The sequence below is a fragment of the Gymnogyps californianus genome, chromosome 8, assembly GCF_018139145.2.
Source record: "Gymnogyps californianus isolate 813 chromosome 8, ASM1813914v2, whole genome shotgun sequence".
Taxonomy (NCBI): Eukaryota; Metazoa; Chordata; class Aves; order Accipitriformes; family Cathartidae; genus Gymnogyps; species Gymnogyps californianus.
This window is the reverse complement of record NC_059478.1, coordinates 5,695,861-5,709,654: the sequence shown is the minus strand read 5'-3', so window position 1 is coordinate 5,709,654 and position 13,794 is coordinate 5,695,861. Positions and strand designations below refer to the sequence as shown.

The following is a 13,794-nucleotide window of genomic DNA, read 5'->3' as shown; positions in this document are numbered from 1 at the left end:
AATACTGAATCAGTTACTGTCCCAACCTATAGATCCCATTTGTGTCATAATTCAGTCTGTCTTACCTGTATTTGTAATGTCAGTTTCAGATCCAGGCTATCTGCTTCAGCCACAGAAACAATAAAGACATAAACCATAACATTTCAGCGTCGAAAGGTTTCCTTCACTACTTCGTATAATTTAAAAAAGCACTTTTAATTTCTCACCCATTTTTTATCTATGAATGCTTAAATACTTTCAAATAGAGATGTAGATAAATAGAAGTATATATAATAAATATTAAATAGAAATTTTATATACGTAGCTTGCTACTTGGTATATAGGCAGCTAATCACCTTCTCCAGCCCCTGTTAGAAGTAACCTATAGAATGAAGAGTCAGCCAAGCGGGGATTGAAAACCACTGATCTAAGATGTGCAGATGTGGTGTTCCCTTTCCATAGAGAGCATATTGTGCAGTAGGAGCTTCGCTCTGCTGTACACCGGGTTTTGATCTATTTACAATTGCACACAAAGTTATGTCCTCTTCTGTTCTTTCTTCAGAGGCCCTGCACCGCCCCTATGGTTGCGATGTTGAACCCCAGGCACTGAATGAAGCCATCAGATGGAGCTCCAAGGAGAACCTGCTTGGAGCCACTGAGAGCGATCCCAATCTCTTTGTTGCACTTTACGATTTTGTAGCAAGCGGTGACAACACGCTCAGCATCACCAAAGGTAAGGCTGTGAATCGCAGAGCAGCCTCTAGGTTGAAAACTTAGTAGCAGCAAAATAGAAAGCAGAATCCTTCTCCTGTCATTCTGTTGGAAGGAATAGGAATGAGTGCAGTTAGAGAAGATCATTCTCTAAACTGATGATTATAAGCAGACGGTCTCTCTCTTGCTTGTGTTGGAGAGACACCTGCCGGGCAGTCCTCCTCGTACAGTTTTGTATAACACTGCCGAACAGTCTAGCCCAGCTACGGCTGTTCCCGTTCTAGGCTCCCCAAATCATCGGCCCTTTCAGACACCTCTTTTGGGGAGGGGCAGAGGAAAACCTTTACGTTATTGATGATAACAGAATTCAGCACTTTCAACTGGGGCAAAATCAAGAAATAAGAATTTCACAGAGATTTTCTGTTGCTGCTCAGTACGTATATCAGAATATGACCTGCTGCAGAACTGTTTTAAATCACGTGCCATTTAAGGCTTCAAGAACGAGACAAACCTCATCCCTCCAAGAAAAAAAAGTCTTTCTAGTCTAAAAAGCTGGACTACAGGAAGCTTTTTGAGTTCATCAATCACACTGCAGTAAATTAGGGAACAGTATCCTCGGTGTTCTGTCTGAAACTTTACGTCATAAATACTTTATATATAGCAGTTTAGTTATAAGATCACTGCTGCAGATTTTTATTGTTAAGGTACAAACCCAGGCTTAGTCAGCTGATGGTGAGTTTCTCCCTTAATGAGACCCAATAGATTGCAGTGTGCTTATTCTGCTTTTTTCTTTCTGGTCATAGGCGAGAAGTTGCGAGTCCTGGGTTACAACCAGAATGGTGAATGGAGTGAGGTACGTTCGAAGAATGGGCAGGGCTGGGTACCAAGCAACTACATCACACCAGTAAATAGCCTGGAAAAGCATTCATGGTACCATGGGCCAGTGTCACGCAGTGCAGCAGAGTATCTGTTGAGCAGTCTCATCAATGGCAGCTTCCTGGTTCGTGAAAGCGAGAGCAGCCCAGGGCAGCTATCCATCTCGCTCAGGTACGAAGGACGTGTTTACCACTACAGGATCAATACCACGTCAGATGGAAAGGTAAGGATCTCTGGGTAATGCTGCGGGGAGAGGAAATGAGGATGTTAATTAAGAGGTGGTACAGAATCTCAAGTTGCAGACTGTTAAGAGAGGGGTGTATGTGAGAGGAAACAGGTCCATTGGTTGATTAATATAAAAAAAGAACATGTATGCCAAGAGTTTGGTGGTAACTCACTGACCACCACTTTGGAAGAAGTGCAGATGGTACTTATCCTGGCTGAAAAGCAGCTAGGGAGCAAAGCAGTTGTGGTTTGATGTGATATCTTTCCATTGATCCACTTAGAACAAGCAGAGCTTTGCTAAGTCAGCAGTTCTGATCAGCATTTGGAAAGCTTGATCAAATAGCAATACAATGTGTTGAGTGGTGCAGAAACTGGCCTTGCGCTTGGCTACAAGAATTCCAGTTTCTAGCCCTGTAAAGCACAAGGCAGGAGACAGCACTGCTCTCAAGTGATAGCTTATATCCAGCTGCCTTCTGCAGGTAAAAATCCCACAGATTAATATTCATTTGCCCAACAACATGAGAACAAATACTCTAAAGTCTGGTTCCCTTGCCTGTTTGGTTTTTTTTTTTTTTAAACCTGCTAGAATGTTTTTACTGTACCTGTTTTCCAGTGTTACTGAAAGCTTCCAGCTGCCTTCATTTAAGTAGATTCCTGGTTTGTTCTTAACAGGTATATGTGACAGCAGAAAGCCGTTTCAGCACACTAGCAGAGCTAGTGCACCATCACTCAACAGTAGCAGATGGACTGGTGACAACTTTGCATTACCCAGCACCCAAGTGCAATAAGCCCACTGTCTATGGAGTGTCCCCCATCCACGACAAGTGGGAGATGGAGCGGACTGATATCACCATGAAGCACAAACTTGGGGGAGGGCAGTATGGCGAGGTGTACGTTGGTGTCTGGAAGAAATACAATCTCACGGTTGCTGTGAAAACATTAAAGGTGAGTTTTCAGATTGTTATGTGGTGTTGATTTGATCACCATTTGTGATAAGGGTAAGGAAATTGTAATGTTCTCAGTTATACCTCCTAATGATACAAATATCAGAAAATGGAGTGTGCTGATCTGCATAAAATCCATGCTTGAGAGTAGTTTTGCAAAACTAAAGTTAGCTTATCAAACTTGCACCAGTGCATGTGGCTTAGCAAGAATTTGGAATTTTGGCCCAGCAAGCTCCTGCAGGAATGTCCAAGTCAGATCTGTAGAAATGGTTAACAAGTCCCCTTCCCTTCCCTCAGAAGAGCTGTGGAAGCTTTAAGAAATCAAAGGTGTTGGAAATATCTTCTACAACCTCTCCCCTACTCCTGGGAAAATTCAGCTTGTCCATTTCAAAGCTTTCTGTTTGTTTCAACATTAACAGCTACAATTCTACGTACCCCCTAAGTAAGGGAGCTTTCAAGCTTAATTTTTATAGCTAGGCAGGGGAACTAAGTCAGTGATCCTGAGAGTCTTCCTCTCACCAGCCGCAAATGCTTTGGTAGCCACAATAGCTACCAAACAAGAAAGCCTTACACTTTCTGGGTACTGCAGATCTGTCACTTGGCCATGCTGCAGGCCAGCCAGGCAGCTTTTCAGGGGTGTTATATTTTGCTTTGGTAAAAGCCAAAACAGCAGAATGGAGATGAGGATGCCATTATTTATATTCAGCTCAGATATGTGGTGTTAAGCAGACCTTGGTCATGAAGATAAATTTTCCCTTCTTTTGCCTGTCTGTTTATCTAGGAAGATACCATGGAGGTGGAAGAGTTCTTGAAAGAAGCTGCTGTGATGAAGGAGATCAAGCACCCAAATCTAGTGCAGTTGTTAGGTTAGTGAAATTCCTTGCTCTTTCTGTTCTTACTTGAGTTTCCACCAAAATGAAATTTGTCTTGTTTAAAAGCAGTGGCAGATTTTCTGTATTTATAGAACTTTTTGAATCAGGTCAGGTTATGGGCTGGTATTTTTGACAGCTTACTCCTTTATGTAGTATTGGAGCTAAGAGACACTAATTTTAAATAAAACATCAAATATAGTCAACTTACATTAGTAGACAGCTTTGCTGTTCAGGCACGTCTATGCGTTATGTAAAAGTTTGCAATATCAGCCTCCTGTAAGTTTGTACCCTTGGTCTTAGACATGCTCCAGGGTTCAGTTATCAGGGTCAGATTCCTTTTCTGCTGTGTTAAATCAGATTTACGAAATTATTTTCCATTACTTATTTTTCTCATAGAACAGAACAAAATTATAAGAAAATTCAAAGTGAAAGAAAAAAAATTATATTGGAAGCACAACAAATACCGTTCTTCATACTTCTCAAATCAGAGACATTTATAGAAAAAGCTGCACTAAGTAGAAAGATCAGTCCATAATTAAGCATAAGACAACCAGATCGCTGCTGTTGTAAGGCACCCTGTGTATCACCAAATAAGTACAGGAGATCAAGGCAGTGGAGATGCAAGTCAGATCAAACAGCACATGAATGGAAGAAATCTGCAGGCTTTACAGCTTGGCTGTGCCCTGTTTGTCTCACTAACAAATGCATGATATGACGATCACTATTAAATAGCCAGCGTAGCTGTTAATTCTACATGTACAAAGATTCTTAAGGAGACACCCTAAACCTTTACTAGTGTTTAATTGCCTCTGGACTTTTGCTACTTTCAGGAGCAAAGCTGTCAAGCCAAGCCTAGGATGAAAGGAGAAATGTGAAGAATGTGAAGGCTTTTAATAATGGCAACTATTCTGTACCCATTTAAAAAATGGGCACAGATGAGGTGTCTGCCCAGCCCTGTCTGGTTCCAGGAGTAGAGACTGAAAGATTTCTCATCAGAGGTGCATTTTTGCTCTTTCTGATGCACAGTGTCGTTGTGTTTTATGCCTGTGTGTGCGTAACGGTATGAACACGCATTCTACAGTGCTGCAGTGGGAGTTCACAGAGATTTGACATGAGTATCCTGTTGCCCCCCTCCTCCGCTAATACATACTTTGTACATAATTGCAATGACTGTAGCAAGTAGTCATCTGAGGAATGTGTGAGAATGCTGCTTTAGGAGCAGGTCCCACCGTGCTGATCACTTACCCAGCTAGCACACATGGGAGTGCTTCACATTACTCTGTAGTGACATTTCAGTCTGGAAATCTTGCCAGTTGACAGGTACCTACTTCCAGTTGGCCACTCTTTAGCTTTATGAAGGAAGAGGGGGGAAGAAAAGCAAATCATATGTGTTCAAAATAACTCCTGTTTCACTGTGTAACCTTCCAAAGAACAGAACTACTTCTTCGCCTATATTATATAGGAATAGCAGTGCTTTGCTAGACATGTTTCTCTCTATCCATAAAGTGGACGGACAGATAAATAGACAGAAGCACTGAATTTTAAGTTGGGCTGCATTAATCTGGGTCTTGTAGATGGAAGTCTTCACTTTTCAGAGAAACACCCATCGGTACAAAATGCGACAAATGGATATTAAATCAGGAATAGTGGTAAGCTAGGGAAGAAGGGGAAGCTTTATTTACACACTCCCTCCTCCTCGCTGCTAGGTGTATGTACCCTGGAGCCACCCTTTTACATTGTGACAGAATACATGCCGTATGGGAACCTGCTAGACTATTTACGGGAATGCAACCGGGAGGAAGTGAGTGCTGTTGTGCTACTCTACATGGCCACTCAGATCTCCTCTGCTATGGAGTACCTGGAGAAGAAGAACTTCATTCACAGGTGGGTAAAGTCACATTGAGCTGGTACAGTCGCAGATTGCAATGATGAACTGGCTACCAGCATGGTGGCCCAGGAATTCCTCCTTTTGGGGAGCTTTCTTCCAGAGTTAGGTTTCACACTTGCTTATCCACTGGCTCTTTTCATTTCAATACTGTCTTGCAATACCTTCTCCCCGTGACTTTCATAGCAGACTTACAATCTTGCGTATAACTGCCTGACAGCTATGAAAATCGGTGTTGTGCTGTTCTGAGGTACCCCCGATGTGCAAGACATTGTCAACCCCAAGTCCTATTTTAATCCAGTCAGATAAAGCCGTGCCATAAAGCTGTGACCAGTGTGTGATGAGCTGCTGATCTCATCCTATTCTCAGGAAACATAAACTTCTAATCGTAACAGCTATTGTTACTGGAAATTTAATAGAATTTAAAGAATGAACACTAATCCTGACTTACCTTATTGCTCCTAAGAACGTCTACTCAATTTCTGACACTGTTCAGAGCAAAGCTCACGTTGCCTTTACCTGCTGTATAAAGAGAGTGCTTCCCGATTCAGAAGAGAGGGACAGGCTATGCAACCACAAGACTGTATTCAATAGCCCTGCTCTTGCTCCAGTAAAGGAGTGTGGTTTTTTTCCTTTGTACAGGGACCTGGCAGCACGGAACTGCTTGGTTGGAGAAAATCATGTGGTGAAGGTGGCTGACTTTGGCTTAAGTCGACTTATGACTGGAGATACCTACACAGCTCATGCTGGAGCCAAGTTCCCAATCAAATGGACGGCTCCTGAGAGCCTGGCCTATAACACCTTTTCAATCAAATCAGATGTGTGGGGTAAGAAAACTCCACTTCAGTGTTCTTTTCTTTTTCATTTTGTTTTTCTTTGCCAGCCTAGACAGTAACTTGCTTTCCGGCCTGGGCAGAAACATGTGGGGAGGAGACAGTCACATGCCAGGCCACAACTTCATGAATCAATAGCATTCTTAGCATGTAATGTCTTCAGCTAGACTGGCCTGAAATATCTGCAAGAAAACAATGCTGCCTCAAGCTGCAGTAAAGGCCACAATGTAATGAGCAACACAAAAGGAGGGCAGACTTATGACCAGGAATTTTGTTTTCCTCCTTTTGCAGCCTTTGGGGTGCTGTTATGGGAAATTGCTACCTATGGGATGTCACCATACCCAGGCATTGACCTCTCTCAGGTGTATGATCTGCTGGAAAAGGGCTATCGGATGGAACAACCGGAGGGGTGCCCTCCAAAGGTTTACGAACTGATGAGGGCATGTGAGTATCTTTTTCCAGTTTGGGGGACAAAGCCTGGGAGGGGTGGGAGAAATCTGTAGTTAACTCTGAAGTCCTTGCTTCTTATGTGCCATTTTTTTAGCAAATGTGGAAAAGGCCCCGTCACCTGAGATGTACCTGGTTACTGATGCAAAATGAGTCTGGTCTCTAGGGAACAAGAATTCACTCTCGAAAACTGTCATCTCTGAGTACAGTTAGATAGCACTTTGTGGCAAATTGTACTGGTGTTTTGTCAGTAGGACTCGTACTGTGGAATCACCAAATTAGAAGGAAATTTAGTTCTATGGAAACAGAGCACCTGTGCAGGAGACACGTAGTTGGCAAGGTTGCACAAAATGCATCCTCCAAGCATGCCCTGAAAAGCTCCCTAATGCTCCATAACAAATTGAAAATCTACTAATAAAAGGCCAAAAGATACAGTGTACTACAGGAAGAGAGCAACAGAGTTTAAGAGCATTGCCAATCTCCCTCAGTCCCGCAAGAGCAGAGAATATATTGGGCAAAAGGCTGACGATCGTAGGGGGCAAACCAGGCCATGCTGTTGAGTAAGGTGAGCAGCTCTGAGCGGAGAGACCCTGTCAGTGTGACCAGGGTGGGAAGAGACTCCTTGGTGCTAACTCAGGCAATCTGTGTGGCCCTCAATGTACAAGACAGACAAACCAGGGCTTAAGAGGCCCTTCTACAGCCTGTCTCCAGCGATGCCTGATCCCCAGCGTGTCAAAGAAAGTCAGGGTGAACTTCAGTTATGAAACAAAGCAGCTGGGTAATGATGAAGGATATTGCTTCAAAAAACCTTCAGGAAGCTGACAAAAGCCCAAAAGCAGGGAATTCATAAGATATTAATGCAACCCAAAATGAGCAGAATGCCAGTCACTTTCCAGACCCTATGGTGATATCAACAGATAGCGCTTCCAGAATACATTCCCCTAGTGCAGATATCTAACTACAGAAATTACACTTTCGTCATGATACCCTCCTATAACTTTCCAAGCTCCATCTTAGATCAATGCACTCTCTTCCTCTTTCCCCCACAGGGTGCATACATTCTCCTTTTGGAAGGCTCTGCCTGAATTTCAGTATTAAGAACATGTGAGCAGAATGTTGCCTAGAGCTTTGCACGCACAGTTATATGTGACTGGGCTAGATGTGTTCAATCCAAACAGCCAAGGTAGCAAACATGGAATTCTCCTTTGCCCAGAAAATTCAGAAAGAGGGATAGGGAGATCAGAAAAACCTGTGGAGTTGGCAGAGAGCTGGGATTTTTAGAATTGGTTCCTTCCTTTCAAGATCTGTTTGTTAGGATACGGTAGGGTGACTGACTGCTGCTATGAATATCTGTGAATGACTCTAAAGCCTGTTTAATAGTAGGAGATCACAGTCTGACTACAGTTGAGAAAGCTTAGGTATTTTCTGTCTCCTTGGACAGAGTAAAAATTTATCTCCTACCCGTTTCGGGCACTGAGACTGACTCTGCTTTCTCACATTGCAGGCTGGAAGTGGAACCCACCAGACCGACCTTCCTTTGCTGAGACCCACCAGGCTTTTGAAACCATGTTCCATGACTCGAGCATCTCAGAGGGTGAGAGCCCCTGTTGCTTTATTTCTGAAACAGTACTGGAGGTTATCCCCCAGAGTGCCATGTCTTATGGACAGGCCTTTAAGGCTCATCTGCTAGCAGTGGAGGTTGTGATGAAGCTTCATCCTTTACTTAATTTCTTAACCAAAAGTGGGTAAATATGTTCTCTTGCTTACTGCACAAATTCTGAATAAACTTTAGACATATACCAGTGCAGGGGACAGTATAGTTTCATTTGAGCACTAAGATGCCAAAGAGTTACTTTAAAGACTATTGTCTCCTCTATTAGAGGAAGCCTCCTGTTTCCCAGACTGAAGAGTAAGGAATAGTGAGTGATGCTGAGAGAGAAAGGAAGATGTCTGCATATCACAGTCCCTTGCTGACTGCAGCAATTACGTCATGAAATACTATTCTACCAACCTTAATTTTTAAAAAGTGTGCCTTAATCTCTGGATTTTCTACTTAGCTGCTTCTAGGAGCAAATCTGTGCAACTCAACTCTCAAATATAATCAGCTAGGAGGTAAATACAGGTAAGAAGTGTGATACTAGACAGCAGACAAGCAGAAATGTCTGAGCATCTTCTAAATTTTCAAATTAAATGTGAAGCTGATCCATCCACTTCCCTACTATAGAAAAAACACACCAGGTCGAATTCTACCAAGGAAGATCTATAATAGGCACATCAGGTAGCCCACACAAATGCCAACCTGGGTGTGGCCAGGAGGTTGTGGGGTTTTTTCTGTTTTGTTTTTTTTTTCAATCACATACCTTGTGTTGATGTTGGGAAGGAAACATGCAGTCTTCATTTCTAATAAGGAGGTGCAGTGCTCTGCCTCAAGCAAAGCAGCTTAGCTCCAGATCCAGAGAGGATACAACTTTTGGGGGATCCCAGGAGCATCAACAGGAGGCACCTTAATTAGAAACAGAGGCAAATGCATTCAGTGCTGCCTTTAGCTCTTGAGCAACCCTTAACCCAGCAGAGAGCTAGATTCGTACTAGACCTCTTGTACAGATCCTACCACTGGGTTTTTTTGCTGAGTTTATAAAAACGTAAATGAGTTTGAAAGCATTATGAAAAACATCTTGCCCTGAATACCTCTAGACTTGAGCAAAAACTAAATCCATAAACTATGTATTTCTCAGTCATGTATCTCTTCTTGCCAGTCTGGGTTTGCAGTAAAGACCCAGATTTTCTTTTCCTCTTCCTCTGCTGGTCTCTGTTCCAACTATTCCCTTTTTGTTTTGTTTTTTTTTCCTTACAGAGGTAGCAGAGGAGCTTGGAAGAACAGCTTCCTCCTCATCCATAGTTCCTTACTTGCCCCGGTTACCCATGCTTCCCTCCAAGACTAGAACACTGAAGAAACAGGCAGAGAACAAGGAGAACATTGAAGGAACTCAAGATACTGTGGAGCACTCGGCTTCCAGCTCAGCACCAGGTATGGGCACTGGGACAGTGGCAGCGAGGCCACGTGTTCTGGGATAGGCTTGCTGCTGGTGTAAATTGCCAGAGAAATAGAAGAAAAGAGAACAACGTGACATGGGAAGGTGCTTTGTGCTGCTATGTCATAAAAGCTGTTGGCCACCTCAGCAGCCCAATTATTTGCTAGCAAATAGAAAACACTGCAGCTTGTTCAATGTTCTTTTAGTAAATCCCATTGTATTTTTTTCTTTTAAATTTAGTTTTGCTGCTTTTTTTTTTTTTTTAAATGACAGCTTCAAAACTAAAGTTGACAATGCAACAAGGGATTTTCTTTTATACTTGCGGTATTTGGGGAAGGAGGAAAAAACTACAGGAAGGGAATAAGAAACTGGAAGAAAAGAGCAACTTCACTTTCTCCTGAGCTCTCTCCTAAGTGGCCGCCTCGGTATAGACAACAGACAAGTCACGCATGCAGAAGTGGAAAAAAAGTAAAAAAAAAACAAAAGCACACCAGCCTCACACAAAAATAGAAGTGCTAACTTCCTCTGTCAGTCTCTCTCTGCAGAACCTGGGCAACTAAATATGCCAGGCCCATAAAGCCCACTGCAGGATAGGGAGGTGGAAATGGAAATTGATTTTGCAGATTCACACTTGTTTCTTCTGTCTAGGTTTTATCAGAAGCACACAGCCAACAAGTGGGTCTCCCGCACTGCCTCGCAAGCAGAGGGACAAGTCACCCAGCAGCCTGTTGGAGGATGCCAAAGAGACCACTTTCACCAGGGACAGAAAAGGTGGCTTCTTCAGCTCCTTTATGAAGAAGAGGAATGCTCCCACGCCTCCCAAGCGCAGCAGTTCCTTCCGGGAGATGGAGAATCAGCCCCATAAGAAATATGAGCTGACGGGTAACTTTTCATCTGTTGCTTCCTTGCAGCATGTGGATGGGTTCTCTTTTGCTCCCACGCAGCAGGACGCAAGCCTGGTGCCACCCAAGTGCTATGGCGGGGGCATTGTGCAGAGGACCTTCTACAACGATGATGGCACTGGTACCAGCAGTGGTGGGGGCGTAAGCACCGGTGGTGGGTGGTCGGGCATCACTGGTTTCTTTACACCACGCTTGATTAAAAAGACGCTGGGTTTACGAGCAGGAAAACCCACTGGCAATGAAGAAGCTTCAAAGCCTTTTCCAAGGTCAAACTCTACATCTTCCATGTCCTCAGGGCTTCCAGAGCAGGATAGGATGGCAATGACCCTTCCCAGAAATTCCCAGAGGTCAAAAATCCAGCTGGAACGGACAGTGTCCACCTCCTCTCAGCCCGATGAGAGCACGGGGAGGGCCAATGACCTGCTTCCCAAAAGGTTTGAAGAAGGCCCTGCTTTGACCAGAGAGAGACCAAAAGCAAAACTCTTGCCGAGGGGTGCCACAGCACTCCCTTTCCGAACCCCCTCCGGATCGGAAGAAAAGGAAGGTCCAGGGCTAGCAGCAGCTCCTAAGGGCAAAGAAAAAAACAGTGGCCCACGGCAAGGGGCCCTTGAGGATGGTGAGAGACCGGGGTGGTCATCTCCAGTAAAGGCTGCAGCAATACTTCCAACCACTCATAACCACAAAGTGCCAGTCCTAATCTCACCCACTCTAAAACACACTCCAGCAGACGTGCAGCTCATTGGCACAGACTCTCAGGGTAATAAATTTAAGCTCTTATCTGAGCATCAGGTCACTTCTTCCGGCGACAGGGACCGGCCCAGACGGGTAAAACCAAAGTGTGCTCCACCTCCACCACCAGTGATGAGGCTCCTACAACAGCCAGCTGCCTGCTCAGATGCAGCAGAAGAGCTGAGCAACGTGGCAGGAGCGCAGCACAGACTGGAATCAAGCGAAGGGAGTAAGAAGGCAGCAGCAGCAGCAGCACCTGTTGGTGGAAAATCTGGGAGGCCCGTGATGCCTCCACCTCAAGTGCCTCTGTCATCGTCTTCCACCTCCCCAGTGAAAATGGCCAACGGCACGGCTGGTGCAAAAGTAGCGCTAAGAAAGACCAAACAGGCAGCTGAGAAAATCTCCGCAGACAAAATCAGCAAGGAAGCACTGCTGGAGTGCGCAGATCTTCTCTCCAGTGCCATCGCCGAGCCGACACCAAACAGCCAGCTGGTGGACACAGGGCACCAGCTGTTGGATTACTGCTCAGGCTATGTGGACTGCATCCCGCATACGCGCAACAAATTTGCCTTCCGGGAAGCCGTGAGCAAACTGGAACTCAGCCTGCAGGAACTGCAGGTGTCCTCAACAGCTGCTAGCGTCCCTGGGGCAAACCCCGTCCTTAATAACTTATTGTCATGTGTCCAAGAAATCAGCGATGTGGTGCAAAGGTAGCTACTGTCAATCTGGGTAAGAGAAATACACACAGGGTGGGGGGACAATGACTTTTTTTCTGTACTGATGCTTTCAAAAGGAAAGACTGATACTTGAGTATGTGAAGTACCTCAGATCACTGAGTTCTCCTCACGTTTACAGGTTCATCTCAAAAAATGGGGATGGAGAGGGTAGAGTAAAGCTGTAAGGGGCAGAACATCAAGTATTTGTCCCTACCTAGTCAGGCTGATCTGCTTGGTATGGCAAGGGAAGGAAGTTCCTTGCTCCTCCCTTGGCGAGGCAGGAGAATCGATGGCAGGTTCTCGCTCTGGGAAGGATGGTTTGACGTGTGATAGCTGGAGTACTGGAGTGGCTGCAGGCCACTCGGCTGTACAGATCCTCCCCTGTCTGCACTAACGCATGCTTTGGCCTCCTGACAAGGCAGAGGAAAGGCACTGGGGCTCTATCGGTACCAACTGCCAAGCAGTCTGAGCTGGAGTAGCTCCGAAGGGGGAGGTTGCGTGCGGTTGGGGGAAGGTCTAATGCACTGACAGTATTCAGAGCTGCTGGAGGTGGATGCACTAGCCCAGATGGCTTACTTCCACAGCGCTGTTGCTGCTGTAAAGAGAACTGCAAAATTAGTTGTTAATATATGAACCTATCCCTTTTCCCTCCTGTCCACCTCATCCACCACATGTTCTCATCTTCGTTGTATCAATCAGAAGCGTCAGGGATGCTGGGCAGACTTACCACTGGAATACCCCTTCCCCACCACACAGCCTTCACTCAGTTGATACCTATTTCTAGTGGTCTAGCACGGGTGCTGCTTGATGGTCATTTGTGAGTAGTTGGGGGCTCTTGCACAACTTGCCAGTGTTGTCATTGGGGTGGGTGGGTTGTTTGTTTTTTTTTAAGCTCTAGATTGTTTTTAACATGTTACCAGGTTGACTCCCCAATTCAGTTTCATCACTTTGAGGATCGGTGGTAGGTAAGGCAGAGCCTCCACCACCCCTGGCTGTTCTCCACATTCCTTTAGTAGTCACAGCGCTGCGGGGCCAGCTGGAGAGCCAGAAAGTCCAGCCTGGCCTGCTCGCCCTGTGCCCTCGCTGCTGCAGGATTCCCTGGACCTGGCCCTACTTTTGGTGTAACACTAACAAACACACACTTCACACTGACGGCTTCCTGGGATTTGTTTTAGTGCTTACCGGTCTCACAGGCTTTCAGCTTCCCTGCATATGAAGGTGACTAGGTATGTCAGCACCCAGGGGAACCACAGCCATCCTTTTTTTATTTATTCCTGTATTTTAAAGGCTAGACCAGAATCTCATGCTCTGGCGTAGGGAACATGCACATAAACTGCGGACTCCTCTGCCTGAGACGTGACAAGAAATGTTACGGCTCTGCCTCAGAGAGCTCCCCCTGGGTTATGGTCTCCGATGTCTGATGCCTACTGACAATCCCAGAATGAAAGCAGTCGTGTGGTTGAAGTTGTCTTCCTTGGTCCTAGTGCTGTTTGTAGACTGTTGTGGCCTCAAAAAGCCGGTCTTCTGCGTATACGCACAACTCCCCGAGATGTAAATGTACCGGCAAGTAGGAAGACCTCACCTAAACTGTTGGTTTGCGAGAGGAAGAAAACAGGCCTAATACCTGGCTCCAAATACATGTT

General features: G+C 45.1%; 1 protein-coding gene across 7 annotated transcripts in view; it reads left to right on the top strand.

Annotated features, from left to right (window-relative positions):
• ABL2 (ABL proto-oncogene 2, non-receptor tyrosine kinase) overlaps positions 1-13,794 on the top strand; it is a 48,575-nt gene that overhangs the window by 33,400 nt on the left and 1,381 nt on the right. For 3 of the 7 annotated variants that reach the window (XM_050900867.1, XM_050900868.1, XM_050900870.1), the window contains 11 exons: positions 542-712; positions 1,494-1,789; positions 2,464-2,736; positions 3,517-3,601; positions 5,314-5,491; positions 6,135-6,319; positions 6,617-6,769; positions 8,277-8,366; positions 9,627-9,800; positions 10,453-10,686; positions 11,002-12,455. In XM_050900867.1, the coding sequence (XP_050756824.1) occupies positions 542-712; positions 1,494-1,789; positions 2,464-2,736; positions 3,517-3,601; positions 5,314-5,491; positions 6,135-6,319; positions 6,617-6,769; positions 8,277-8,366; positions 9,627-9,800; positions 10,453-10,686; positions 11,002-12,149 (2,987 nt within the window). In that variant the 3' untranslated portion in view covers positions 12,150-12,455. Of the gene's footprint in view, positions 1-541; positions 713-1,493; positions 1,790-2,463; positions 2,737-3,516; positions 3,602-5,313; positions 5,492-6,134; positions 6,320-6,616; positions 6,770-8,276; positions 8,367-9,626; positions 9,801-10,452; positions 12,456-13,794 lie in introns of those variants that run through there. The other 4 variants (XM_050900864.1, XM_050900866.1, XM_050900865.1 and 1 more) reach the window with 2 other exon arrangements.